Source organism: Macrosteles quadrilineatus, unplaced genomic scaffold, assembly GCF_028750875.1.
Source record: "Macrosteles quadrilineatus isolate MER2022 unplaced genomic scaffold, UCM_ALF_1.0 Scaffold_3__2_contigs__length_128488019, whole genome shotgun sequence".
NCBI lineage: Eukaryota > Metazoa > Arthropoda > Insecta > Hemiptera > Cicadellidae > Macrosteles > Macrosteles quadrilineatus.
The window spans coordinates 12,351,062-12,378,073 of NW_026542596.1; the positions used below are offsets into that span (position 1 = coordinate 12,351,062).

Genomic DNA, 27,012 nt, shown 5'->3' on the forward strand with positions numbered 1-27,012 from the left:
CACCTTGTGATTGTTTCTTGATGATTGTAGAGTTTTATTGAAAGTTTTATCCAAGAACATGGCAATCATAAGGTAAACCAACATAATAAATCCTTTGTTCTTGAAACTGGGAATGCCACATAAATTCTAAGGGGTTATATGGTTTTGTATTTTGCTGTTACAAGTCCAATGAAATTGTGTTATATGATTTATATCTAAAATGAATGCCAGTGTTATAGGAAAATAGCAATACATGAAAATTAGTGAGAATAGTAGACCTACCAACTAAACCACGAAGAGATTGTAAATGTAAGTGAGCTCTCAAACACGGATACACAATTTAATCGTGATGTAATTGACCCTTGTCTAATAAAGCCTTTAACCGTGTTTTATAAGTAATTCTTCAAATTAAAGGTTCGTTGTTGACTCGTCAAACTTATGTGTAAAAATATTACATACGTTTCATAACAGTTAATAGAATAATTGTAGGCTAAACCTAGGCAATTGACAACTAAAGCAATGTAAACCTAGACCTACATGCAAAAAGCTAGTTTTTTTTTTAGCCTAATCCTAAGATTTGTTTAATTTATTATTAATTTTTTTATATGATTTGGTGTTGGAAGAAGGATAGATTTAAGAAAGGTAAAGTCAAGGTCATTTTAGTTTAGGGTTTCAGTTTTGTAGATGTCAACAACTGTGTATTTTTTTAAATAGTATCCGTCGTTATTATTTTGAGTAACTTTTAATGTGGTTTACAGTGGGTTTCTAAGTGTCGCAAAAATGTCAACTTTACAAGTTGTTTACAAAAGTATGCCTATCTATTTATATGAAATCAAATGATGAAAAACAAATCTTCTCCAAATGGGTTTCGAACCTGATATCTACGTGTCGTGAGCCTCTTACCTTACCTCTAAACTATTTGTTTATTGACACAATGTGTTTTCAAGCGGTCAAATAACAGCCGACAGTTGCAATGGTCGCAATACTTAAAATATTTTTGATACTATGATTCCGTTATGACATCAAGTAGTTGAATTGTTTTTCTGGAGTTGGAGAGGAGACTATTATTTTAATATAGATTCATTAATTACAATTAGTAATGTTATTACTGTATGATACATTTGTAAATGCCTAATTAATTAATTTTTCCCCTAAAAATGTTCAACTACTAAATATTTGCTTAAATAAATTAACAAACATTAATTAATGCAATTATTTGCATTTATTATTATTATGTTAACCCGTTGTTGCCCAACCACTGAAAAATTGGAAAAATAAGACAATATTTGCTGGAAGATGTTTTTATGGATCAAATTAAGTTATTAAATATCTCCATGGTTACTTGTAACAGAAAAAAAATATTATTTGGGACTTGAGGGTCCCGTTTGGGGGACTTAAGAGTCCCGTCGGTCGACAAAGGGCTAGTACCCTATGGAGTCCAGTATGTGCTGCAGCCTGGTGGACTAAGTTTGAACTACAAGGACATGTTGAAACTGTTGCTAGGCAACAGCTACAACCAATAGCAACCCTAGAATGGCCTAATTGGCAGCAGCTGTTCTGAAAAAGCAATGCTGGGACTTAATAGTCCCGTCGGTCGACAAAGGGTAAGCAGGTGTTCAACTATATCTAGTCAACGCTAGTACTCAATCATCTAGTACAACTATCACAACATCATCTGTTTACATTTATTATAGATCAAATTGCTCTACAACCGTCTTAAATATTCTGCTGCAGTGGCAAGGGGTGGGGTTTGGGGTCCCCCCCCCCCTTGACGAAAGGATTTTGCCCATAAAAGATCATAAAACCTCATAATAGTCCTAACTGTATAAATGTACATTATTGTGATTATTAATTTGCTTTTCGCATAGTCAAAGTAAGTTACAACTACAGTATTATTGCTCAATAATATTAGTTTGTCATTAACATCTTAGTTCAGTAATAAAAACTGTAACGTTTAAAATAACAACTACCGCAAGTTTTACTCATTGACCTTGAAGCTATCAGCCGATTCTTTGTTATGCTTCCATTTTATGTTTGTCAAATAAAAATTGTGACGTTTCAAAAACAATAATGTGAGAACCTAATGCATGTAAATAATGGTAAAACCCTAGTAAAATTAAATAAATATACAATGCATTTCAACACATCAGCATTAGACTATAGAAAGAAACACAATTTATAATATGATCTTGGTAATTTAATGAATAATGTGCATTAGAAGAGGCAGGTGACAGAAAATGATTGAGGAGACGTGTTGTTAGTTTGCAAGGCCAAAAAATTAGTACTACCAGCGGGATGCGAACCCCGCACCTTCAGGGTGTCACATTATTAATGTGACAGGGTTGGTAGCTCGTTTCTAAATCATACCATTATAATGATCAATAGCTCAAATGTAAACCCTTTTATCACAGAATATTTTAAGGCTAGAACAAACTGCAAGCTGTAAAAACTGGAGATAAAGAAAAATTGTCTACAAACATGTTCAAACTACGAAACGTCCATAAGAAATGTATGGGGGTACGACTTTTTTGTTTTGTAGTCTTTTTACATTGCCTGTTTTGATATGTTTACTATTTCATACTATAGTATTCATGTTTACTGTTTCCTATAATAGTTTTTTTCACATATTTGTTCAAACGTCTGAGAATAATGTTCTTCTTGGTGAAAACCTACTACCGTACAGTATCTGATAGGCCTATACTGCCAACCCTAGAGTGATTATTGAAAATGGTCCATTCTTTTTTTATGACCCATTGTGCAACTGTGGGTGTAAACAGAACGGACTGTCTTGTTCTGCTTCATGAGGGGAGTGCCAGATTAATGAATATAAGAACATTGAAACAAAATGATAAGTTATTCGAATTAATAAAAATCATAACCCGCACGACAGACATAAAATAGACCTTTAAATAGTCATATTATAGCCTATCAAGGAAAATCATTCACGTCTACAAACCCGGTCTACCAAATACGAACTTGATAATTTTATTTACAGCATTTCATATATTTAATGCTATTTATTTGAAAAAGGAGCAAATTACGGCCTATGAAAATAAATATTTCATCAACAAAAGAACCGAACGAACTATCTTTTTACAAACGAATAAACAACAATTAAATTAGAATATAATAACGCATTTTACACGCTAATAATAATCATAACAATAATAATAAACATAGCCTACTTCTCAATATACTTTTATTTAACATCAACCCCATTGCTTTTACTGCGAATTATTCATTGGATACGATATTATGGTACCGATAGGATCGTAGGTTCTACACTTTCGGCAACACTGGCCAACAATCTTCGTGCTTTGCTCCTATTGGCCGGCGCGCGACGCTTCTGATTGGAAGTTAGCGAGTTCCGCCGAGGGACCGAGTTAGCGAATTCTGTCCTAGTACGGAAGTCACTAACCCGGCTCTAGAGCGGGTTAGCGGGTTCCGGAGTTAGCCAATTCCGAAACCGAACAAGTTAGCGAGTTCCTCTCATCGACCAAATTTTAAGATAGGACATTTAACATGGGGTTAGCGAGTTCCAGAGTTAGCCAATTCCGCGGACCCAATTTTAATGATTAAAGTGTCAAATTACTGGACATTTTGTCAAGATTTCCAGAATATCATTTATATTTCCTTTGGGCGGATAGGATTCGCCCCATTTCGCATACTAATTTACATGTATTTCTTATGGAAGAAGATTTTAATAAGATATCAATTAAATAAGTTATAACTCGTAATCTGTTGAACCAAAATAAACACATTATATACTTTTCTTGTAGAAAATTTAATCTTCTTCAATTTTATAATTTACTATAGTATACAAAAAGTTGATAGTTTTCGAGATATAATCAAAAAACCCAAAATGCGTACCTTTCTCCCCCCCCTTTTTCCCCTCTCCACCCCCTGGCTCACCACCTAGGAGTCAGGACTTTTGGTATGTTAACACCCTAAGCCCCCTGAACAAGTTTCTGAAGGAATCGCTTAGTTACCTGCTCACACACTCTACACCTCATTCCTTGACTGGACTAATAAGAGGAAAGAAGGCAGTGAAATCGTGTTACTGTGACTCAGAATTCAAACTTTTGCTGATTCAATTATGAATAAGTTCATTTTGTTTTAAAGAGCGTAGACTATATAGTACATTTAATTTTTCCAGCCTTAAATCAAGCTTAGCATAACATCTGACTATAGAATAGTTATTTGTGTATTTAGTGGGCAAAGTGGCACTTTGTTGCACACGAGAGAAAATTTCTTGAGTGCAGCAAAGTTAGTTTTTACTCGTGTTACACATTACATTTTTCCGTCAGTTAGGCCTACTATAAATCATTAGTCTTTTAAACACTGTACAAAACCTTTTTAGGTTATGTTAAATCCAAACAATGAACGGAATGGGAAACGCTGGACCAGCTGATCGTAGTCGTAATATCTTTAATTGTTGTCGACTTATTTTCAAGCGTACGCGTAATACGTGCCTAATAAAAGCATGCCATTTTGTGTTGTTTGGTTGGAGTACTGGTGTGCGGCAAAAAAAAAAAACTGTACTGTGTGGCAAAAGTAGAGCCGCACAAATGGGAAACGCTAACGCTGACAACGCTGTACCAGCTGATCGTAGTCGTAACATCTGTAAGTGTTGCCAACTTATTTTCAAGCGTACACGGATACAAAGAGGCCTTCCTTGCACTGATTATAGTAGTCCGGTTGCCAAGCCCAAAACCCAAAAATTTTGGATTAAGTTTTTTTTTATTTTTGGATAGTAACTAGGACATATACAGCTTCAAGAAAATGCGTGATGACATTCTGTCACCCTTGGGCAATTCGAGTTTTCGCCGCCATCTTGAATTTTTCCAAATATTTTTTATATTATTTATATTTATGTAAGATAGGGTTGTTGTATATAATTTTATATGTTTTTATGTACGCTGAGTTCAATGGGAGCACCAAAAATTATCTAGAAATAGTCATTTCTTAAAAACCGCCGCCATCTTGAATTTTTAAAAATATTTTTGGAAAATTTTTATATTTGTATTATAGGGTTGTTGTATATCATTTTATATGTTTTTATATACGGTGAGTTCAATGGAAGCATTAAAAAGTATCTAGAAATAGTCATTTCTTAGAAACCGCCACCATTTTGAATTTTTCAAAATATTTTAGGATTATTTTTATATTTGTAATATAGGGTTGTTGCATATCATTTTATATGTTTTTATGTACGCTGAGTTCAATGGAAGCACTAAAAAGTATCAAGAAATAGTCATTTCTTAGAAGTCCTAACCATATAAAAAAGAACTAAATCAAAAAAGCATTTAAGTGAGGAGGTGAAGCAAGCCGTGATGTGAGCTGAGGATTTTAACCACTACTCTCGCAGGGTTGTGCTGCTCGTAACGCTCGATGTGCGAAATGCATTTAATTCGGCGAGGTGGTGCGATATGCTGGACGCTCTGGAGAACACCTTCCACGTGCCGGCATACCTCATGCGCATCATAGAGGATTATCTCCGGTTTCGCCTCCTAACGTATCACACTGCGGAGGGCCCGCGGACAATGAGTGTCACTTCTGGTGCTGCCCAAGGTTCCATACTCGGCCCAGACCTCTGGAACGTCGCTTATGACAGCCTCCTGAGGTCTGAAATGCCTGAGGAAACGGTTTTGGTTGGGTACGCAGACGACGTTGCAGCTTTGATAGCTGCACGTAGCGTTGAGCTAGCTCAGCTAAAGCTTAACCGAGTTATGCGTACCATAAACGCATGGATGGCAGACCACGGTCTCTCGCTTGCTCTGAGCAAAACCGAGATCGTGATTTTGACAAAAAACGGATTGACACCATCGTGCCGTTGAGGGTGGGAGCCGTCGAGGTTCAAACTGTTCGTTCTGCCAAGTATCTTGGGGTCATGGTAGACAGCAAGCTTAGCTGGCGGGATCAGATCTTCCGTACAGCGGACAAGGCCGCTAGGGTGGTTTCTTCTCTTAGCCGGTTGATGGCCAATGTCGGAGGGCCTCGGTCCAGTCGTAGAAGGCTGTTAATGTCTTCGGTCCAGTCCGTACTCTTGTACGGTGCGGAGGTGTGGGCAGACGCACTAAATAAGGAGGCATACAGGATGCGGCTCGCCCGAGTGCAGCGTCAGGCAGCACTGAGGGTAGCATCTGCCTACCGAACAGTGTCCGAGCCCGCCGTCCTGGTGATTGCTGGAGTCATCCCCGTCAAACTTTTGGCGGCGGAGAGAAAGGCAATTCACCGGCGCCGTGGGGAGGACGAGGCGCGAACAGAGGAACGCACCCGCACCTACCAGCTGTGGCAGGAGGGCTGGGAACAGGAGACACGGGGACTCTGGACCAGGCGACTGATACAACAAGTCCAACCTTGGGTGGATCGACGGCACGGAGAGGTGGACTTCTACCTCACCTAATTTCTGACGGGACACGGCTTTTTCCGGTCGTACCTATTCAGGATGGGCAAAGCCGTGTCACCGGACTGCATATACTGCCCAGGCATTCTCGATGACGTGGAACATACATTTTTCCACTCCCAGCGCTGGGAAAGGCCCCGCCTGGAGGCTCAACAGTTAGTAGGACTGCTGTCGGTGGACACGGTCATAACGATTATGACGGAGGGTGAGGACAATTGGACCTGTGTGTCACATTATATCCAGGGTATTCTCCGCGCCAAGAAGATCGACCTTGACCAGGATGCGGTGTAGGTCACTAAGAATCTAAATGCCAGAAACAGTGCGAGCCCTGAGGGCTTAGGTCACATGTTGGCCTGACTTGAAGTAATGTGACAAACAATTCCAGGTCTGTGTCCAACAGAGTAGAGGGGTTTTTTTTAGTGAGTAGTCTGATAATTTTCAGGAGTCTCACACTATAGGCTGGCTACCTGTGTGCGTAAAAGCATTTTCCCTCCTCTCCCTAAGAAAAAAAAAATGCACGCCTTTCGTCGAGGAAGAAACCTGGAGAAGTTTCTTTAGAGTAGATTTAGCTTTGCAGATCCTCATTTCTCCAGAATCTGTAAACATTTAAGTGAGCAAAGGTAACAATTCGTGAGACAGAACGTGACTTACATCTACTTGTCTTGAGCTTGCCTGAAGTCCTATAACTCGGGAGTAAATTATACCTGTATCGAAAACCTTAACACTGCCAATATTTACAAGTGGTGGATCGTGCTACCTGCACTCTTAGTGGATATTCCACGCAGCCGATGGTCATAATATATAGAAATGACTATTTCTAGATACTTTTTTGTGCTTCCATTGAACTCAGCGTACATAAAAACATATAAAATGCTTTGCAACAACCCTATATTACAAATATATAAATAATCCTAAAATATTTTGAAAAATTCAAAATGGCGGTGGTATATAAGAAATGATTATATCTAGATACTTTTTAGTGCTTCCATTGAATTCAGTGTACTGGAAAACATATATAATGATATACAACAACCCTATATTACAAACACAAAAATAATAAAAAAAATTTGGAAAATTCAAGATGGCGGCGGTTTTTAAGAAATGACTATTTCTAGATACTTGTTAGTGCTGCTGTTGAACTCAGCGTACATAAAAACATATAAAATAATATACAACAACCCTATATTACAAATAAAAAAAATTCCAAAAACATTTTGAAAAATTCAATATGGCGGTGGTTTTTAAGAAATGGATATTTCTAGATACTTTTTAGTGCTCCCATTGAACTCAGCGTATATAAAAACATATAAAATGATATACAACAACCCTATATTACATATATATAAATAATACAACAATATTTGGAAAAATTCAAGATGGCGGCCGAATCTCGAATCGCCCAAAGGTGACATGATGTCATCATGCATTTTCATGAAGCTTTACATGTCCTAGTAATTATCCATGAATAAAAAAAACTTAATCCAAAATTTTTGGGTTAGCCAAAAATATAGGGTTTGGCAACCGGACTATAGCCATAGAACTATAAACATAAACTATAAACTTGTTGTAGTTCTATGATTATAGCACGCCAAATAGCTATAATTGCTGCATTTAGACCTACCTAATTTTCTGCACTCATTTTACATTTTGCCGCACTCCAGTATTCCAACCAATAAACCAAACAACAAAAACCGTTTGCTTTTATTAGGCAAGTAATAAGTGTACGCTTGAAAATAAGTTGGCAACACTTAGATACGACTACGATCAGCTGGTGCAGTGTTTCCAATTTCGTTCACTTAGATTTAACCATTTTACCTAACATAAAAAGTGTTGTTTAGGCCTAGTGTTTGAAAGACTAAATATTTCTATGCTTTATAGTAACTAAAGAAAAAATATAATGTGCAACAAGAGCGCAAAGGGCCGCACACTAGTTCCACAAATAACTATTTTCTATCTGGACTTATTATACTTAGGTATATTTACTCACCATTTTTGTATTTTGCAGTGTTAATAAATATAACAGCTTTATCAGAACACAGTTTTTTCCTGCCAAAAGGCACAGTGACTGCTTGAACTTGTATGAAGTAGAGGGATAGCGGTTTTAAGTCCTTTAGGATGAAGGATGTTGTCTTCTGAAAAAATAACAGAAAGGTTGCTTATATAATTTATAATAACAATGATTTACCAGCAGCCTGCGTCTTTTGACTTTAAAGTCCGTGATATATTTGATAATTGTACAGGGTGAGTTCTAATTGTCCCCCCCCCCCCAACTTTTTTCTACATTTTTCAAATATCAATCCCAGACCACTTCCAAACATTGTTGGGTAGTAAGTACTTCATTTTGACAAGGTGGTAATTTCCGGCCGCCATCTTGGATCCGACATATTGAATGCAAAATATTTTTTTCAAATGTAAAGGTGGGGTTGTGACCCATTATTTCGAACAGATTTTTACACTGATTACAATGCCACAAACCGTTTAAAAAAATTTTGATCCATTCCAAAGTTATGAGGGCTTTTAAAACTTTATTTTTAGCCCATTTTAACATTGTCCATGTACAAACTAAGACCATAATCTCAAAATAGTGCTAGATAAAGATACTACCAGTCATTGTCGACCTATTTTAACTTGGTTATAACTAATGTATTTTTCCGGCCGCCATCTTGGATCCGCCATTTTGAAATGTGATAAATTATTTTAAATATTAAGGGGGTGTTGTGACCCATCATTTCGAATTAATTTTTTAAGCTGAACTCAATTCCATGATCCGTTTTTAATTTTCACATTTTTATTTTGAAATATGGAAATTTTCAACAAAACAATTGCAATATTTCATAAATAAAACTTGATAACAAAAAACGGATTGCGGCATTGAGTTTAGCTTAAAAAAAGTAGTTCGAAATGATGGGTTACAACACCCCCTTCACATTAAAAATAGTTTATCACATTTCAAAATGGTGGATCCAAAATGGCGGCCGAAAAAATACATCTGTCATAACCAAGTGAAAATAGGTCGACAACGACTGGTAGTGTATACTTATCTCTATCTAGCACCATTTTGACATTATGGTCTTAGATTGTAAATGCACAATGTTAAAATGAGCTAAAAATAAAGTTTTTTAAAAGCCCTCATAACTTTAGAATGGATCAAGATTTTTAAAAACGGTTTGTGGCATTGTAATTAGGGTAAAAATTTAGTTCGAAATAATGGGTCACAACCTCACCTTTACATTTGAAAAAATATTTTGCATCCAATATGGCGGATCCAAGATAGCGGCCGGAAATGGCCACCTTGTCAAAATGAAGTACTTACTACCCAACAATGTTTGGAAGTGGTCTAGGATTGATATTTGAAAAAGTGTTACTAGTATGGAAAATGGCTCTTTACTGGACGAGTGTGATCGTTTCTGCATGAAAGCATGACCTTGTAGCCCTCAAATTTAATTCCACAAAGAAAATAAAAAAAAGAGCATACCACTGATCCAATGTAATATACATTAAACTTTTTTACTTAGTTTTTAAATTTTACAGTTATTGATTTCACCGAAAATGAGTATTTGTTTTCTAAGGAGGAATGACCAGTTCTTGAAATAGATAAGGATAATGAAACAAAGGATAATGTGATGTCAGGTAAGTATTGTTGGATGACAACCATTGTCATGAGTCTGCAGCTTTGTTGTCAACACCTAAAATGTGCTCCAGACCTACTATTATTGATCTATCTATTATCTTCGCAGAACCAAATAAGCAGAGTAAAGAAGCTGTTATCTAAAAAGGATATTAAACTGTAATTGAGCGGAGCGAGTGAAGCTCTTTGAGATCGGACCTTACGCAAACTATGTAATTAGATAACTCAATAACGGCTGAACATATTAAAACAATTACCAGGGTTATTTCGACAAACAGTGGACATGTTAAATAAGCAAATTTCAATTTGATATTGCCTGTACACATTAAAACTAATGTAAAATCTTTAACATTGGCTTTAAGGGTTGCTATGATGGTTACCTATAAACTAAAGAACGTAAATTAATGTAAATAAAGAAAAAATAATATTAATTATTTGTTTATACAGGCTGAAAAGGATTCATGTCTTGGACCTAAGCTCACGTTTTGTTTGAACAATTTAATTTTCCCTGTTTATTTACTTATTTATTTTTTCATTGAAATATTTTTAAATTAAATCTGCCAATGGACAGAGACTAACTAACGTTTTATAAATAATTGTTATTGTATTTGCTGAATGTTCAAAAAATGAACAGATTGTAAATAAAATTGTGATAAAAAAAATTATTTGTTTATGACAAACCATCAACGGTAAGCTAGCAAATTACAAAATACAGAACAAATTAAAAGGACAATCTTATTAATACCATTGAGCATTGATTAATACTCTAAGGGTGTATTACTGAGCAATGGGATGAATAAAATGACTGTTTAAAAGTTATTTTACAATTGGCAGAGAATAGTAACTCTCTGGATTTTTAAGAATGATTCATGTTGGAAAGGTTTGAGTGGGTGGACGTCGACTAAATGTTTTTATGAACATATATACATTGCAGTCAAGAATGCACTGTAGATCAGGCTGTGGTGGACCTAGGAAAATCAGAATTTTCCCTCAGCTTAACTTACGTAGCATTGCCAAGAGTTAGAACCATTGAGGACTTAATGATTGAGCCATTTTCTATAAAGAGTGTTGAAAACATAAATAAGAGCAGCAAATGGCTAGTAAAGTAATTACCCCGCCGCAGAAAACCTGCCGACTAAGCGAATTTACATTTGTCTGAATTGATTTTCAACTAAATCTATTTAAATAAAATTAGTTTTAAAGAGTACCTAGGTTTACTGCTACAAGGAAACTAATAAAGTGTATAAGTAAAATATTAATGGCTCGGTATAAAATATATAAAAAATTGCCAAGTTTGGTCGAAATATATCAACAAACAAGCAAACTACAACTATTTACAATATTCTCCAAATGGGAATTTAAAATTTAAAATTTTTGAATTTTCCCCGTTACCAATAACCGTACAAAATCACTTTGATATACTTAATTATTTATTTTTAAGCTCTGTAAAATGGTCGATAGAGAAATTGGGGAATTTTGTGTTTTGAGGGTCAAAATTTATTTTTACCCCATAAAACTCCTCGTAAGACCCTGTTCCCACGGTCCGATCATGCTGGTTCGCGAACTAATTCGAGTTTATCCCGCCTTACACCTTTAAACCAAATTTCATCAAAATTGGACAAAAATGACTCAAGTTGACGCTCAAGGATTTCTTAAGAGAATATTTATGAAAAATGAAACATGAAACAAGTGCGAATTTTCGTTTGATACAAATGTTTTCAAATAGAGATAAATTAATGAAATGTAAAAATGAACAAAACAAATAAATATGAACGGTTTACAAATAGTTTAATTTTGAGAAAATATGATTGAGTACAGGCCAAAGAAAAAGAAAAGTAACATAAAAGAAAATTAAAAATCAACTGTGTTGAATAACTTTTTACCATTTAAATTAAATCCAGGGAACTTTGTTTTAAGCACCAACTGGTGAGCCAATTCAGAATTTCTTAAGATCAGTTGGTTGCATTTAGGGTTTTGATGTGGGTTTACTTTGTGAAGAGGGGGGTGTTCTGAAGGGTATAGCAGCCTTCAAAATGTTGGTTGCGGTGAGCGGTATAATTATAGATTGGTTTTCTTTAGTCTTCATGTACCACGTCAAAACGATGGCCTGAGATTCGAACTCTTAACGAGTTCGAAGTCTGGCCAATCTATTCTTTTGTGAAATGTTTCCACAATAGTTACGTTTCTTTGAACGAAAATTCGCACTGTTTCATGTTTCATTTTTCATAATTCTCTCAAGAAATCCTCAACAACAAGAACAATATATATGTTACACTCAATCTCCGAATTCGGACAATGTCCGAAATTCCTACCCACTCTGCGATGTGGATAGTGTGAAATACCCACGTCGCGGAGTGAGCATTTTATTCGGACATTGGCCGAAGTGAAATACCCATACCGCGTTGTGGGTAAATTGATTTACTCAAATGTCGAAGTCATAACGTTCTTCGGCAATTGAGCAAATCTAAAATACCCACAACGCGATGTGAGCAAGGGGGATTGCCCACGTCGGGTTGTGGGTATTTCTAGTTTGTGCAAATGCCGAATTTACGTTTAGACATGTCACCTCCACCATTTGCACTATCTGCGATTAGGGTGGACGGACCTACACCTGCATTGTGTTTTCTTTACTGTTGCTGACCTGTAGTGATACGCACGTGATCAAGTTAATATATGTTCAGTGATTACCTCTTGTGAGATATTGTTTTGGTCTGTCGAACGAGCCAATCAAGATGTCAGAGGCCAATGTGGACGGGCAAATCAGAGGTTAAAAGAGGTTGCCAACCTCTTAAAAAAAACAAACAAAAAACAAGGTTTTATGAGACGTGGTTGCAAAAATGACTGTTTGAGTAAATCTTGTAAATGTATTAAGTCAAACGTAAAATGTACTTCTAAATGCCATGGCAGCACCCAATGAATGTGTTAATAAGTAAATGAAAGATGTAACAAGAACTGTGTGATAGTTGGCGTTTTAAGGCTACTCATATTTTTGTAAAGCGGAAAAACATAATTTCAATGCATGTGTAGTGGACCTTTTTATATTTGTTCCTATTCGGTAATTTTCTGTTTTCTTGTATTTTCTAAAATGCTATTTATACATTAAATAATTATAATCACAAACATAAATTGTATTTATTTTACCTAGTGATTGTGGATTTTATGTAGATTTATGGCTACGGTAGTTTATAAACTACTAGTCGGCGTTTGCGCAAACTAGAAATACCCACTACCCGACGTGGGCAATCACTTTTGCTCACATCGCGTTGTGGGTATTTTTAAATTGCTCAATCGCCGTAGAAGGTTTTGACTTCGGCGTTTGAGTAAATCAGTTTACCCACAACGCGGTCTGGGCATTTCGTTTCGGCCAATGTCCGAAATAAAATGCTCACTCCGCGACGTGGGTATTTTACACTATCCACATCGCGGAGTGGGTAGAAATTTCGGACATTGTCCGAATTCGGAGATTGAGTGTAACATATATATATACAGGGTGAATTTTAAATGAGTTCCCCCCCTACTTTTTTCTACATTTCTTAAGATATCATCTCTGGACCACGTCAGATCATTGTTGAGTAGTAAGTACTTTATTTTGACTGGGTATACATTTTTGGCCGCCATCTTGGATCCGCCATATTGGATACAAAGTTTTTTTTTCAAATGTAAAGGTAGGGTTGTGACCCATCATTTCAAAGTAGAATTTTACACTGATTACAATGCCGCAATGAGTTTTTAAAAATCTTGATCCGTTCTAAAGTTATGAGGACTTATTATAACTTTATTTTTAGCCAATTTTAACATTGTGCATTAAAAAAATAAGACCATAATCTGAAAATAGTGCTAGATAAAGATAAGTATACACCACCATTCATTGTCGACATATTTTCACTTGGTTATGACAGATGTAGTTTTTTCAGCCGCCATCTTGGATCCGCCATTTTGAAATGTGATCAATTAATTTAAATATGAAGGTGGTGTTGTGACCCATCATTTTGAACTACTTTTTTATACTGGACTTAATGCCGCAATCCGTTTTTGGTTATCAAGCTTTCTTGATGAAATATTAAAATACTCTTATTTAAAATTTCAATATTTCAAAATCAAAAGATGCAAATGAAAAACGAATTGCGGCGTTGAGTTCAGCATAAAAAAGTAGCTCAAAATGATGGGTCACAACACCACCTTCATATTTAAATTAATTGATCACCTTTCAAAATGGCGGATCCAAGATGGCGGCTGAAAAAACGACATCCGTCATAACCAAGTAAAAATATGTCAACAATGAATGGTGGTGTATACTTATCTTTATCTAGCACTATTATGAGATTATGGTCTTATTTTTTTAATGCACAATGTTAAAATTGGCTAAAAATAAAGTTATAAAAAGTCCTCATAACTTTATAACGGATCAAGATTTTTTAAAACTAATTGCGGCATTGTAATCAGCATAGAATTCTAGTTTGAAATGATGGGTCACAACCCTACCTTTACATTTGAAAAAAAAACTTTGTATCCAATATAGCGGATCCAAGATGGCGGCCAAAAATGTATACCCAGTCAAAATGAAGTACTTACTACTCAACAATGATCTGACGTGGTCCGGAGATGATATCTTAAGAAGTGTGGAAAAAAGTAGGGGGGGGGGAACTCATTTAAAATTCACCCTGTATATACATTTGAACGAATGGTGTTTTTGGCCTCTGGGGACATCAAAATAAAAAAGTAAATCGGTCCCGGGCCTAGGCCTTACTATGCCACAGCTACACAGCTACTTCCATTGGGAAATTCATCAAAATTGATGGAAAGACTCAAGAAAATTGCTTAAAACGATGGGTTAAACTCATGAGGTTTGTGTTGATCAATACAATTTTAGATATGTTTGAGGTTGTAATCTAAAAAATTGCAATAAAAAATTTTATTTGTAAAGAAGGTAATTTATTTCTACCGATGCTCACGCCGTTCAATTGGCGGACCTGAGGCTGCATACCTTGTTGATTCTGGATATTTTTTGACACAATAAAAACTACTGTACAAGAAAACATTCGTTTACATTATGTGTATAGCAGATATTTTGCATATAATTTTGCAAGGGAGCGGTTTAACATACTATCGTAACGTCGATCTTATAATTATAAAGATATTCTCATACAAAATCATACTAAGCCTGTCTAGGCCTATGTAGCCTATTTGTACTTAAAGAGTGTTATGACAAAGCTTTTTTTTAACTAAGTGCCAAATCTTAGTTGGGATCATAAATCCTCAGGCATGAAAAACAAATTTGCAAGAATTATTTGCGCCGAAAACATATAAACAAGGAATTGAAAAATAAATAGGGAAATTCACAAAAAATAGCTCATTTACCAAAAGGCAAATTAGTATTAAATTGTTGTGTTTTGGTGTAAAATTAGTTTTTATCGTTGTGGAATAATTATGAAAAATTAATACCTTCAATACCTTTGTTCAATCTTTGTTCAATACCTGATGTTGTATTTAAATATTTACATTTGCTGAAATTCTCTTAGGGTTTAATTTTTATTTGATACACAAACAAAAACTCTGAACAGTCACGGTCTAGTAATTCTAAACTTATCAGAATCTTTGGATTGTGGATTAAAATAACTGAACTCAATGAGAAGTGTGTTTATAGGAATTGCGTTGTTCATTTGAAACAACTAAGACAAAGTTTGCTTGCAATGTTTGATTCTGTCATTTTTCATTTAACTCCCACTCACAAAATCGTGACAGACGATCAACTAAGAAACTAAAGTATCTCAAGTTTTATCTCCATAAGATGAAGATTTATAAATTACCTCGTAAAATGTCACTTGGTTTTATACTCTCTTGTTATAAGAGGCAACTTATTGTTCATACAGTCCAGCAAGTAATAAATACTGGTGTCCCAAAATACACACCCTGGTTATTTTTTGAACGGCTACATATATTCAAACTAGCTTCCATACACGTTACTGGAGTAATGTAAGTAGGCCTACTTTTGGGGGGTATTTTAAAATTCACCCCTCCCCCAAATAGAGGTTGCTGGGGGTGACTTAAAATGTTTAAATGCTACCCCTATCAAGTAGCCCATTATTTTAAAGAGCTTTAAAAAAAGGATATTAATGCCGCAAATCCGAATTTGATACAATGAGTTTTAAAAAAGTTATGGTAAGTAATGTTTTATTTTTTTCATGGCTGTCAATTTTCAAATAACCTTCAATACACGTGACCAGGGTGATGTCACGCACATTTTAACATGATTTTGAATTTTACCCCCACCCCTAAATGTGGGTTGCTGGTGGGGTTTTAATAAAAAAAATCTATCCCTATTTGGGGTTGGTGATGTAATTCAAAATCATGTTGGTCACGTGTAATATTATAATAATATAATATAACTAGTCGCTATACCCGTGCCTTGCAACGGGGTCAAGATGCAGAAGAGACAATTTTGGCTCCTTGAAAATAATGGCAAGCAGTTTGAGAACACTAAAGAAAACAATTATTTTATTAAGATCTGCTGTATGAAGCAGGTGAAAACTAAGTTCTGGGGAAGGGGGGGGGGCAATATCTCGCAAATTTATGAACCGATTTTAAATTTCTTTTCATCAAACATTTTCTTTTTTCATGCTCTTTCATTTGATATGTCACAAGGGGTACCTTGCTATTAAAAAAATATATTGGTGGCAGGGGGAAAGGGGGGGAATGTGAATGTAACGTTGAATTCAAAACAATTGGGCCCCCTACGTCAATAGATGATTCCCGCAAATTGCATATTTCTATCTATTGCGGTTTTTACATTAATAAAGATGCAAGTTTAAAAAAAAAACACCCTGTATAATAAGTACCGTATGTTTCATTGGCAAAGCTCAGTCCAGCGATAAAATAAATTGATTAAACTTGACATCCACCTCTGATAATGCTGACATGCGAGGGTGAGTTTTGTCCGTTTCCTAGAAGGGGTGGTGGTCGCGTCTAAGAAGATGACCGCGCAACGCGAGCCCACGTCACGTACTTTTTGTCTCATTTCCTTTATTAACTGATCCAGATTATAAATCGGCAAGACGCCGTACTCATCACCCGACGGCGCTTACTAAGGTAAGCGATCTTTATTGTTGAATTTATAAAAATCCAACGATAAAGAATACACAGTTGGCAGAACTGTTTATGTCTATTCGCGTGTGTTGGTCGAAGTACATTTAAAACAAATTTTATCACGGGCAGCAAATATATATTTTTTCTGTAAAATCTTAATATTTCTGTTTCAACAGTTGGTAACTTTGAAATATGTCACTGTTCGATTTTTTTTTTTTTTTTGCTTACGTATATAATAATGCAGAGGGTAAAACCATAGACTAAGCAACACAAGCCTACAATATGGTAAAACATATTGTACCATACTAACAGTATACACTTTCAACGTAACACAAAATTGTACAACTTTACTAAGTTTCTTTATTCATACTAATACCGATAACATATTTTCACAATGTAAATCAAGACACATCAAAAATAATTTCAAGTACATTAACAAACATTTATTAATTGATAGTGTAAACTTTTACAAGGCGTGTCCCTTAGGAATGGGTCTGTGGGGCAGAGCCCTTTGGGAGTTGGTTCATCCAGTTCATACCAATACTTTCTGGCAAATGTATCTACAAACTCTGAGCTTGATTTGTATGTGCATTATGCCTTTATGTTTATTTGGTTGATTACTTTAACCGATTGCCACAAACTTAATAATTGTATCACTTTAATGATATAATATTAGCGAATTTCCCTATAGGGAAGTAGCTATTACCGTAGGTGGCACGGTAAGACCTAGACCCGGGACCGATTTACTTTTTCATTTTGATGTCCCCAGAGGCCAAAAACACCATTCGTTCAAATTTTTATATATGTATATATATATATAGACTTATATATATATATACGTCCGTGAACGCGATAACTTGAGTAATTTTTGTCCGATTTTGATGAAATTTGGTTTAAAGGTGTAAAGCGGGATAAACTTGAATGAGTTCGCGAACCAGCACGATCGGACTATGAGAACGGGGCTTTACGGGGGGTTTTATGGGGTAAAAATTGGTTTTTCTCACTTTTGACCCTCAAAACACAAAATTTCCCAATTTCTCTTTAGACATTTTTAAAGAGCTTAAAAAAACAAATAATTTAGTATATAAAAGTATTTTTGTTCGATTATTGGTAACGGAGAAAATTAAAGAAATTGTAAATTTAAAATTCCCATGTTATTCTTATGGAGAATATTGTCAAATGTTGTAGTTTGCTTGTTTATGGATATATTTTGATCAAACTTGGCAAATTTATTTATTTTGTACTAAGCTATCAATATTTTACTCAAAAACACACTTTATTAGTTTCCTTGTAGCAGCAAACCTAGGTACTCGTTAAACCTAATGTTATTAAAATATATTTAACTGAAAATCAATTCAGACAAATGGAAATTCGCTTAGTCGGCAGGTTTGCTGCGGCGGGGGTATCCCTCATTTTGTATACAGCGGTGCGTTTAAAAGTTAGTTCGTTTTTTATCGCCATTAACTGAATTTCGTTGTTGTTTGTTGTTATCGTTTTTATTGCAATTGTTCTTGTGGCATCTAATATGACCAACGATCATATAAATTGGGTTTTGAATGAATAATGTCTTCAAGGTCTCAGTATAGCCCTTTTAACATTTTCTCGTTATTTCCCTTTCCTAAAAATACACACGAAAATAGACTACAGACTATAAATAGACAAATAATTTAGACCGGAATGCCCCACGGCATTGCACATAATCGTCGGAGGTTTTACGCATCTTTGTTTACTACAAGCTACTCTTATCTCAGGGCTTGGCGTTTAATGTAAACACTTTGCTAACCAGCAGGAAATAATCAAACTCTATAGTATTGTTGGCAAACAAAGATAGATAAAAGGTATAAATTGATGTGTTGATGGCTCTGTATAAAGTGTTTTGCATGTGTTTGCGGATTAACTCCCCGGCGGCCGAAGTGTAGGACCATAACCACTGAAGGATGAAAAACGTGTTCTCGCATTTTGAAGTGATTGAGGTTAGTTTTTGTTTTGATTTCGGCCAAATTAGATTTGTTCCAAGCACAATTCAAAACTGTAAGTTTTAGTTGGCAATATAAATTGACTTTGCAGACATGACTCTGTTATTGAATAATACAGATTAATGCTTCTAGGGTGTAAACTCATCGATTTAATTTCGTTGCAACATTTTCTATTTTATGCATAGCTTAGATCATGTACAAAGCAAGATAAGATCATGTATCAAGCCTGTAAGTGCCAAAATTAGGTATATAAAATTAGGTATCCATCACAATATTACTATCATGTTCGTAAATATTTGTTTACTACTGTATACCCAAACATTCATTACAGCAGTTGTGTTTTAATTGCCTGATTTTTACATAGTTCCTATTATCAAATAGTTGTATAAATATAAACAATAAGGTCCATTTGTAATAAACGAAACTCGAGATATTGAGATTTTATCGATAATCCACATAGCTGATGCAAATTATATGCTATACAATATAATGATTTATTCAAGCAATAGTATTACGGTATAGTATTTTTAAACTTAATCCTGGTCCAGTGGTCCCTTTATTTCTAAATGAGAAAATGTTTAAATGTTTCAAAAGTATGATTAATAATGGAAAATAATGAATTACACAATCGTTGTTTCTGCCGCTAGTTATATAATACAAACCTTTATGCGTAACTTACCCACAAAAATCCCTGATTGAAAATTGTATCCCCTTTATACAGACAAATATTGCCTTAACGCATTCTATTTTATTGTAAATTATTGTATACTAGCCGCTATACCCGTGCCTTGCAACGGGGTCAGTATGCAAAGAGTAGTTTGTACTGTAAATGAGAAGCTATAACAATATTCGGTAGTTCCAAACCTGTCAATAGAGTAATTTTCTTACATTTTTAAGGAGAAATTTTAGTGAAAATATGAACAGGCATATCGAAATTAGTCTGCAGGTTTGCTGCGGCGAAGGTATTTCATTACTGTTTACTCAAAAATATATCTAAAAAATAATTCTTATAAAACTCAGAATAACAGCCGAGGTTGATACATCAACGGTTATTGAATTTAACTTATTTCATCAATGAATAATTTCTTTTATCAATGACTTATTCCATATAAAATACTATTTCAGTATTACATTTGTTTAAACCAACTGTGTGGAATTAGATGTGCAGTGGTAGAACATTATGGCTATGGTAGATGTATTATACTATAGCATACCGTAAATTTAAAGAACCAAATTTTCTTAATCAGTGTCCTTCTCCATTGAAAACGCAGAGAACGAGTATAACTGCAACAAGCATTTTATACTTATACACCCCAACCCCGTACGAAGGACGGGTACTCTGCTAGTTTACTTATAAAACGCTCACCTCAGAACTTTGAAAGCCCACGGGGCAGAGTCCTAGGTCAAAATCGAAGCGGGAATAGTTCTACATGTATCCTCGGAGTTTTAGCTTTATTTTTGTCAAATTTGAGCCCAGTCGGTTTAGTAGTTTTTGAGTTTAGCTCATACAAACACACACAGACAGACCACCTCTTTTTATAATCGTACTAGCTTATGTACATTGCACGGGTTGGAGGAATGGTTAAAAGAATGGTTTAATCATTGGTTATCTTTAACTGAATAAAATTGTACATTTTTCTCATTGTTTTAAAAGGGATCCATAAGTCCTAATCCAAGAAAATGTTTGCAATTTTAAACAAAAAAATATGGCTTGACAGCTCCATTAAGTTATGTTAAATAATGTTTTCATCAGTCCGTAACGAAAGTAACTATTTTTGATAACTGCTGACATCAATGAAAGTATTCGTTTCCCAAGCTTTAATACTTTCCCTAGCTCTCGATTTACTCACTACGCGCGCTAGTGTTTTGTTACGGTTTAATTTAATAATTTTGAAACAGCTGTGCTTATTGTTGCACAATCTTGTTGTGTTTTTAACATAGTGCATGTTTAAAATTGCTCAAAGTATGTCTAACTACTGATGATTTGATGAAAACAGCTTAACTTATCACCTTTCACCGGATAAATCACGGGAAAGATAAGAAGAGGAATACAGAAAGCTTAGACACTGGTACAAAAAATTACAAAATGTTAAGTTAATTAATGTAAGTGACGAAGTATGTATTAATACATTTATCTAAATAATTTACAAAATATGAAACCATACGTTGTGAAGTGTTTTTCAATGATAAAAAGTGGTATTAACTATTTTAATACTACTCGAGATATGTTATACTATATGTGTGTATTTTTTTCGTCGTGATGAAAAGTATCGTTCATAACTCGTACCAAAAGCTTTTTTCCGACACTTGCTCTATTTTTCCCGTCCTCGGCTCCGTCTCGTACGTAAAAATAACTCTCACCTGCTCGGATTTGCCTCGTACGTGAAATTTGGGTTTCCTGTTTTCAGCTTTGCCTCACACATGAAACTTGAGCGCGCGTCGGAAAATGGCCCTTTCGGTACTAGTAATGAAATATACAATTAGATTCGGGCGAGTGACATAATGATTAACTTTATGACTCACTAGCAGAGTATCTGTGGGGTTGTATAAAATGCTCCTTGCATCTTGCAGTTATACTCGGGTGTTGCCTTTGCCATTGGAGAAGACCCAGTTTAAGAAAATTTGGCTTTTTAAATTTAGGGTGTGATATAGGTATTAGGTAATTTAGGGTGCACATCTACCTTAGAAAAAATTTTCTACCACTGCCCCTTCACAAAAAAGTGAAATTCTATTTTTTCACTGTTTTTTTTTTGTGTGTGTTGTTGTCACGGGTCTGGCCAGTGCTGGGACGGCTGACCAGGTACTGATGGAGTTACAGACCGCCCCGTGCTACCCCGGTGATACAGTATTGTAACTGTCACTCTGTCCTGTTACAGATGATGTTGTGGTTGTCTGTTGTTGTCACGGGTCTGGCCAGTGCTGGGACGGCTGACCAGGTACTGATGGAGTTACAGACCGCCCCGTGCTACCCCGGTGTTACAGTATTGTAACTGTCACTCTGTCCTGTTACAAATGCTGTTGTGGTTGTCTGTTGTTGTCACGGGGTTGGCCAGTGCTGGGACGGCTGACCAGGTACTGATGGAGTTACAGACCTCCCCGTGCTACCCCGGTGACACAGTATTGTAACTGTCGCTCTGTCCTGTTACAGATGCTGTTGTGGTTGTCTGTTGTTGTCACGGGTCTGGCCAGTGCTGGGACGGCTGACCAGGTACTGATGGAGTTACAGACCACCCCGTGCTACCCCGGTGATACAGTATTGTAACTGTCGCTCTGTCCTGTTACAGATGCTGTTGTGGTTGTCTGTTGTTGTCACGGGTCTGGCCAGTGCTGGGACGGCTGACCAGGTACTGATGGAGTTACAGACCACCCCGTGCTACCCCGGTGATACAGTATTGTAACTGTCGCTCTGTCCTGTTACAGATGCTGTTGTGGTTGTCTGTTGTTGTCACGGGTCTGGCCAGTGCTGGGACGGCTGACCAGGTACTGATGGAGTTACAGACCAACCCGTGCTACCCCGGTGATACAGTATTGTAACTGTCGCTCTGTCCTGTTACAGATGCTGTTGTGGTTGTCTGTTGTTGTCACGGGTCTGGCCAGTGCTGGGACGGCTGACCAGGTACTGATGGAGTTACAGACCGCCCCGTGCTATCCCGGTGATACAGTATTGTAACTGTCGCTCTGTCCTGTTACAGATGCTGTTGTGGCTGTCTGTTGTTGTCACGGGTCTGGCCAGTGCTGGGACAGCTGACCAGGTACTGATGGAGTTACAGACCGCCCCGTGCTACCCCGGTGATACAGTATTGTAACTGTCACTCTGTCCTGTAACAGATGCTGTTGTGGTTGTCTGTTGTTGTCACGGGTCTGGCCAGTGCTGGGACGGCTGACCAGGTACTGATGAAGTTACAGACCACCCCGTGCTACCCCGGTGATACAGTATTGTAACTGTCGCTCTGTCCTGTTACAGATGCTGTTGTGGTTGTCTGTTGTTGTCACGGGTCTGGCCAGTGCTGGGACGGCTGACCAGGTACTGATGGAGTTACAGACCGCCCCGTGCTACCCCGGTGCCACAGACTCTGGTATGACGATGGAAGACTGCTTGTACATGGAAGAGCAGCAACAAACTAAACGCAAGGCTGCAGTTCTCCCCCTACCGTGCTCCTGCGACGCAAAGTACAATCTTATTGACTTAGGACATCAGTCTTATCCCAGGTACATGCATTAATCCGAATAGTTGCTTCACTTGTGTGCCTTGCTTCATTTTCTAAAATTGTATCAGTGATCCATAATATCTTAATACTGTAACGACCTGTTACTAACATTTACTTTGGTATAGTCTTTTGCCACATTTTTTTACACAAGGACAACCTGAATCCGGTCTAACCTGAGAGGTAGGAGAAGTCGTAGTTTTCCTTGATCGGCGACAATTTGACTGTTAACGAGTTCCATAAACTTAGGTTGTGTAAAGCTTTATAAATACTATGTTTAAGTGACTAATACTTTTTAAAAGTATTAAGATAAAATGCGTACTGAGGACGTTTTCTTGCACAAATTCAACGCCAAATTGTGCTGTCTCAATGCACATTGTTGTTGATAGAGGAACAAAAGTCCTTGTCATCCCGTTCTTTTCTTTGAATCTGTACTTTCCGGTAGTCTCAAAGTAATAACCAAATAGTTGGCTAACCACTCATGGTTGGTAACTCTTTCATGGTTGCGGGTTCGATCCGGAGAAAAGTCTGTAGCTTTGACCCTATCTGTTCTTAATCATTTGGTTTTTATAAACGAGTCTGACAAGAAACTACTGGTCTTAGTAGGAAAGATTCACAAGACTTCTCATTCCATTCGACTTTCATCTTTCATATCACTTATACTTGGGTTGTAATACGTCAAGTTGCATCCTCATCTCAAGTGGTACTTTTATGTACTCAACTGCAATCGACGTCTCAAATCTGTTTACATTATATCTGATAATAGTTTTGTTCTTGTGATGATCAGGTATCTGCCAAGTGTGGAATGTCCCAGTACGATGTGCTGGCGAGGACCCTACCGATGTCGTCCCATCCACTACAAAGTCCCGGTGCTCAAGAGGAGGGACGAGATGGATATCCTGACTCGTCAGAGGGACATTTCCTTGCCTGAACCGCTCCAGGACCTCTGGAGGTTCGTCCTTCATGAAATCGTCGTCTCCTGCCAATGTTCGAGTGTTCTCTAACGCTTTCAACTCAACGGAAAATGAATGTCGATTGAATGTTGAAAATGCACTTGAAGTCCTTCGGGATCTCTTAAAGAGTGTGTAATGTATTCGTGTAGTCTACATCTGTTACATGGAAATTATATGTTCACTGTGATCATTGTTTATGAGCAGGGGAAGATTTTGGAGCTAAACGGATTTTTAAGGACTCGTTATTTTTAAGCAGTAGTAAATTTGGTTTAAGTATTTCTTCTTTTTGTCGATAACCAAATTATTTGTTAATAATATTAAGGCTTTCTGCTCATTAATGATTTCACCTCTTTTAGCAATCGTAACAGTTTTTATGGTTAATTTCTTTAAAATAGCAAAATTACTGTTGTCTGTAGTTATATTGGCATTTTAGTGTTTCATAAACTAAATATGATACGATGCTCTTTTTACTTTGTAATATTTTATCATTACTAAATTACTTCATTTTTAGATCCATAAAAGTCATGTTAGCGAATTTCCCATATAGGGAATAAGCTATTACCTAGTACTCATGGTAAGACCTGGAACCGGGACCGATTAAATTTTTCATTTTGAGGTCCCTAGAGGCCAAAAACACCATCCGTTCAAATTCATATATATTACAAGAACATATCATATATATATATATATTATTTTCTTGCATTTTTAGGGCTACTAATATAATAAAATTAAAACATATATAACAAAGTACCCTTTTAGTAATTATTTTATTTTTCATGACGACATGTTTCGGAACTAAGTCCATTGTCAAGTCATTTTTACCATAACCTCATTCTTTAAACTAACAAAATTAAAAATATAATCATATGTAAAAATAATAAAATATGTTAACTAAATCTTAATACATTTTGGTATTAATTTTTTTTTTTTTTTTTTTTTCATTATACTATATGAATGTTTTTCTTTCTTTCCTCAGTTTTTCAATTTTATCGTAGATAGGTTGGTTTAATTTTGGAATCATTGTGTTGAGTATGTTGTTGGGGTCCTTTTTGTTGTGTATATAAATATTTAGCTCTTCTTTCACATTAAGTTTCTCACGTTCTTTTTCAAATTCTAAAATAGTTAGATTGTCTTTCATGTTTTTATAACTGTGGTCTGTGTTCATTATATGGTCGGCGAAGTTCGACTTCATTGATGTCTGATTTTTTGATTTCAATGCTTGTAGATGTTCCTTGAATCTTGTTTTAAAAGTTCGAGATGTTTGACCTATATAATAATTGCTACAGTCACTACAGTTTATCTTATAGATTCCTGATTTGTTGTACTTTTCGTCTTCATTATCTTCTGTGTGTTTGATTTTTTTATTGATTAATTGGAAAATATTGTTCTTAGTTCTGTAACTTACCCTTATATCCGAATTTTTAAACGTATTTCTTACTGCTTTAGTCATATATTTGTTATAAGGTATACATATATATTTCTTTTTCTCTTCATTTTCCGTTGTTTTATTTTGCTTTTGTAATTTGTTTTTCAATTTCTTCTTTATCATATTGTCTATCATTTTTGCCCTGTAGCCATTTTTCTCTGCTAAGTATTTAATGGTATTTTTCTCTTTTTTGAAATTTTCTTTATTCAAGGGAATATTAATAAGTCTGTGGATAAGTGAATGGAAAGTAGCGATTTTATGACTCCAAGGATGATTAGAATAGTATGGAATAATGATGTCTGTGGTCGTAGGTTTTCTAAATATGTTAAATGTATGTCTGTTGTTATTTTTTGAGATTGTAATATCTAGAAAATTTATTTGTTCTTTTTGAACCTCTCCTGTAAATTGTATTTTTGGAGATAGGCTATTAATATATTTTAGTAGATTATTAGCTTCATTTTCATTTCCTTTGAATAAACAAATTATATCGTCTACATATCTGTACCAGTATTGGATTTTATCTTTAAATGGGTTACAATCATTCATTATTTTGGTAGTTTCCATTTCTTTCATGAATATATCTGCCATTATTCCAGATAGAGGGGAACCCATTGGTACACCATCTTCTTGCAAATAGAAAGAGGAATTGTAGCTGAAATAGTTTTGTTTCAGTGTCAATTGTGTAAGCTGAATAATATCTTCAATTTCTTTTTTGTTTAATATATTTTTCCCAATTTTCTTAGAATATTTAATGTTTCCTTTGTTGGGATATTTGTGTACATGTTACAAACATCAAATGAGATCAGTAAAGAGTTCTCTGGAATGTCTATATCTTTTATTCTTTCAATGAAATCATAAGTATTTTTAACATTATACCCATTATCCATATTGATACTATTTTTTATTTTGTTGTCCAAAAATTTTGATAGTTTATAGGAAGGAGCATTTTGAAAATTTACTACAGGTCGGATAGGTATATTAGTTTTGTGCGTTTTTGGTTGTCCTCTTAGTATTGGGGCTTTTGAGTTATTTGATTTTAGCATATTTTGTTCTAGTTTCGTTAGACTTTTACATTTCATTATTTTACTATTAATTGTTTTTGAATATTCAATGGTTGGATCTTTGGTTAGGACTTTAAATTTGTTATCTTTCAAAAAAGTGTCTACTTTTGTTTCATAATCATTTCTGTTGATTATTACAACAGCATTACTTTTATCCGCTTTTGTTATCATTGAATTATCATCTTTTAATTTATTAGAAATAGATTTGATAAGATGTAAGTCTTTATTGGTTTCTTTTAGTGTATTTGGGTTAGATATATTCTTTTTAGTTTTGTTTAGTTCGTGTGTAAAACTA

General features: G+C 35.6%; 2 protein-coding genes across 3 annotated transcripts in view; both read right to left on the minus strand.

The window, feature by feature from the left end:
- The window catches only part of LOC128988971 (farnesol dehydrogenase-like), a 424,915-nt gene that overhangs the window by 241,579 nt on the left and 156,324 nt on the right, over positions 1-27,012 (minus strand). The gene's annotated exons all lie outside the window — the stretch shown is intronic.
- The window catches only part of LOC128988969 (anosmin-1-like), a 74,428-nt gene that overhangs the window by 3,985 nt on the left and 43,431 nt on the right, over positions 1-27,012 (minus strand). For both annotated transcript variants that reach the window (XM_054410779.1, XM_054410778.1), the window contains exon 5: positions 8,373-8,517. In XM_054410779.1, the coding sequence (XP_054266754.1) occupies positions 8,373-8,517 (145 nt within the window). The remainder of the gene's footprint in view (positions 1-8,372; positions 8,518-27,012) is intronic.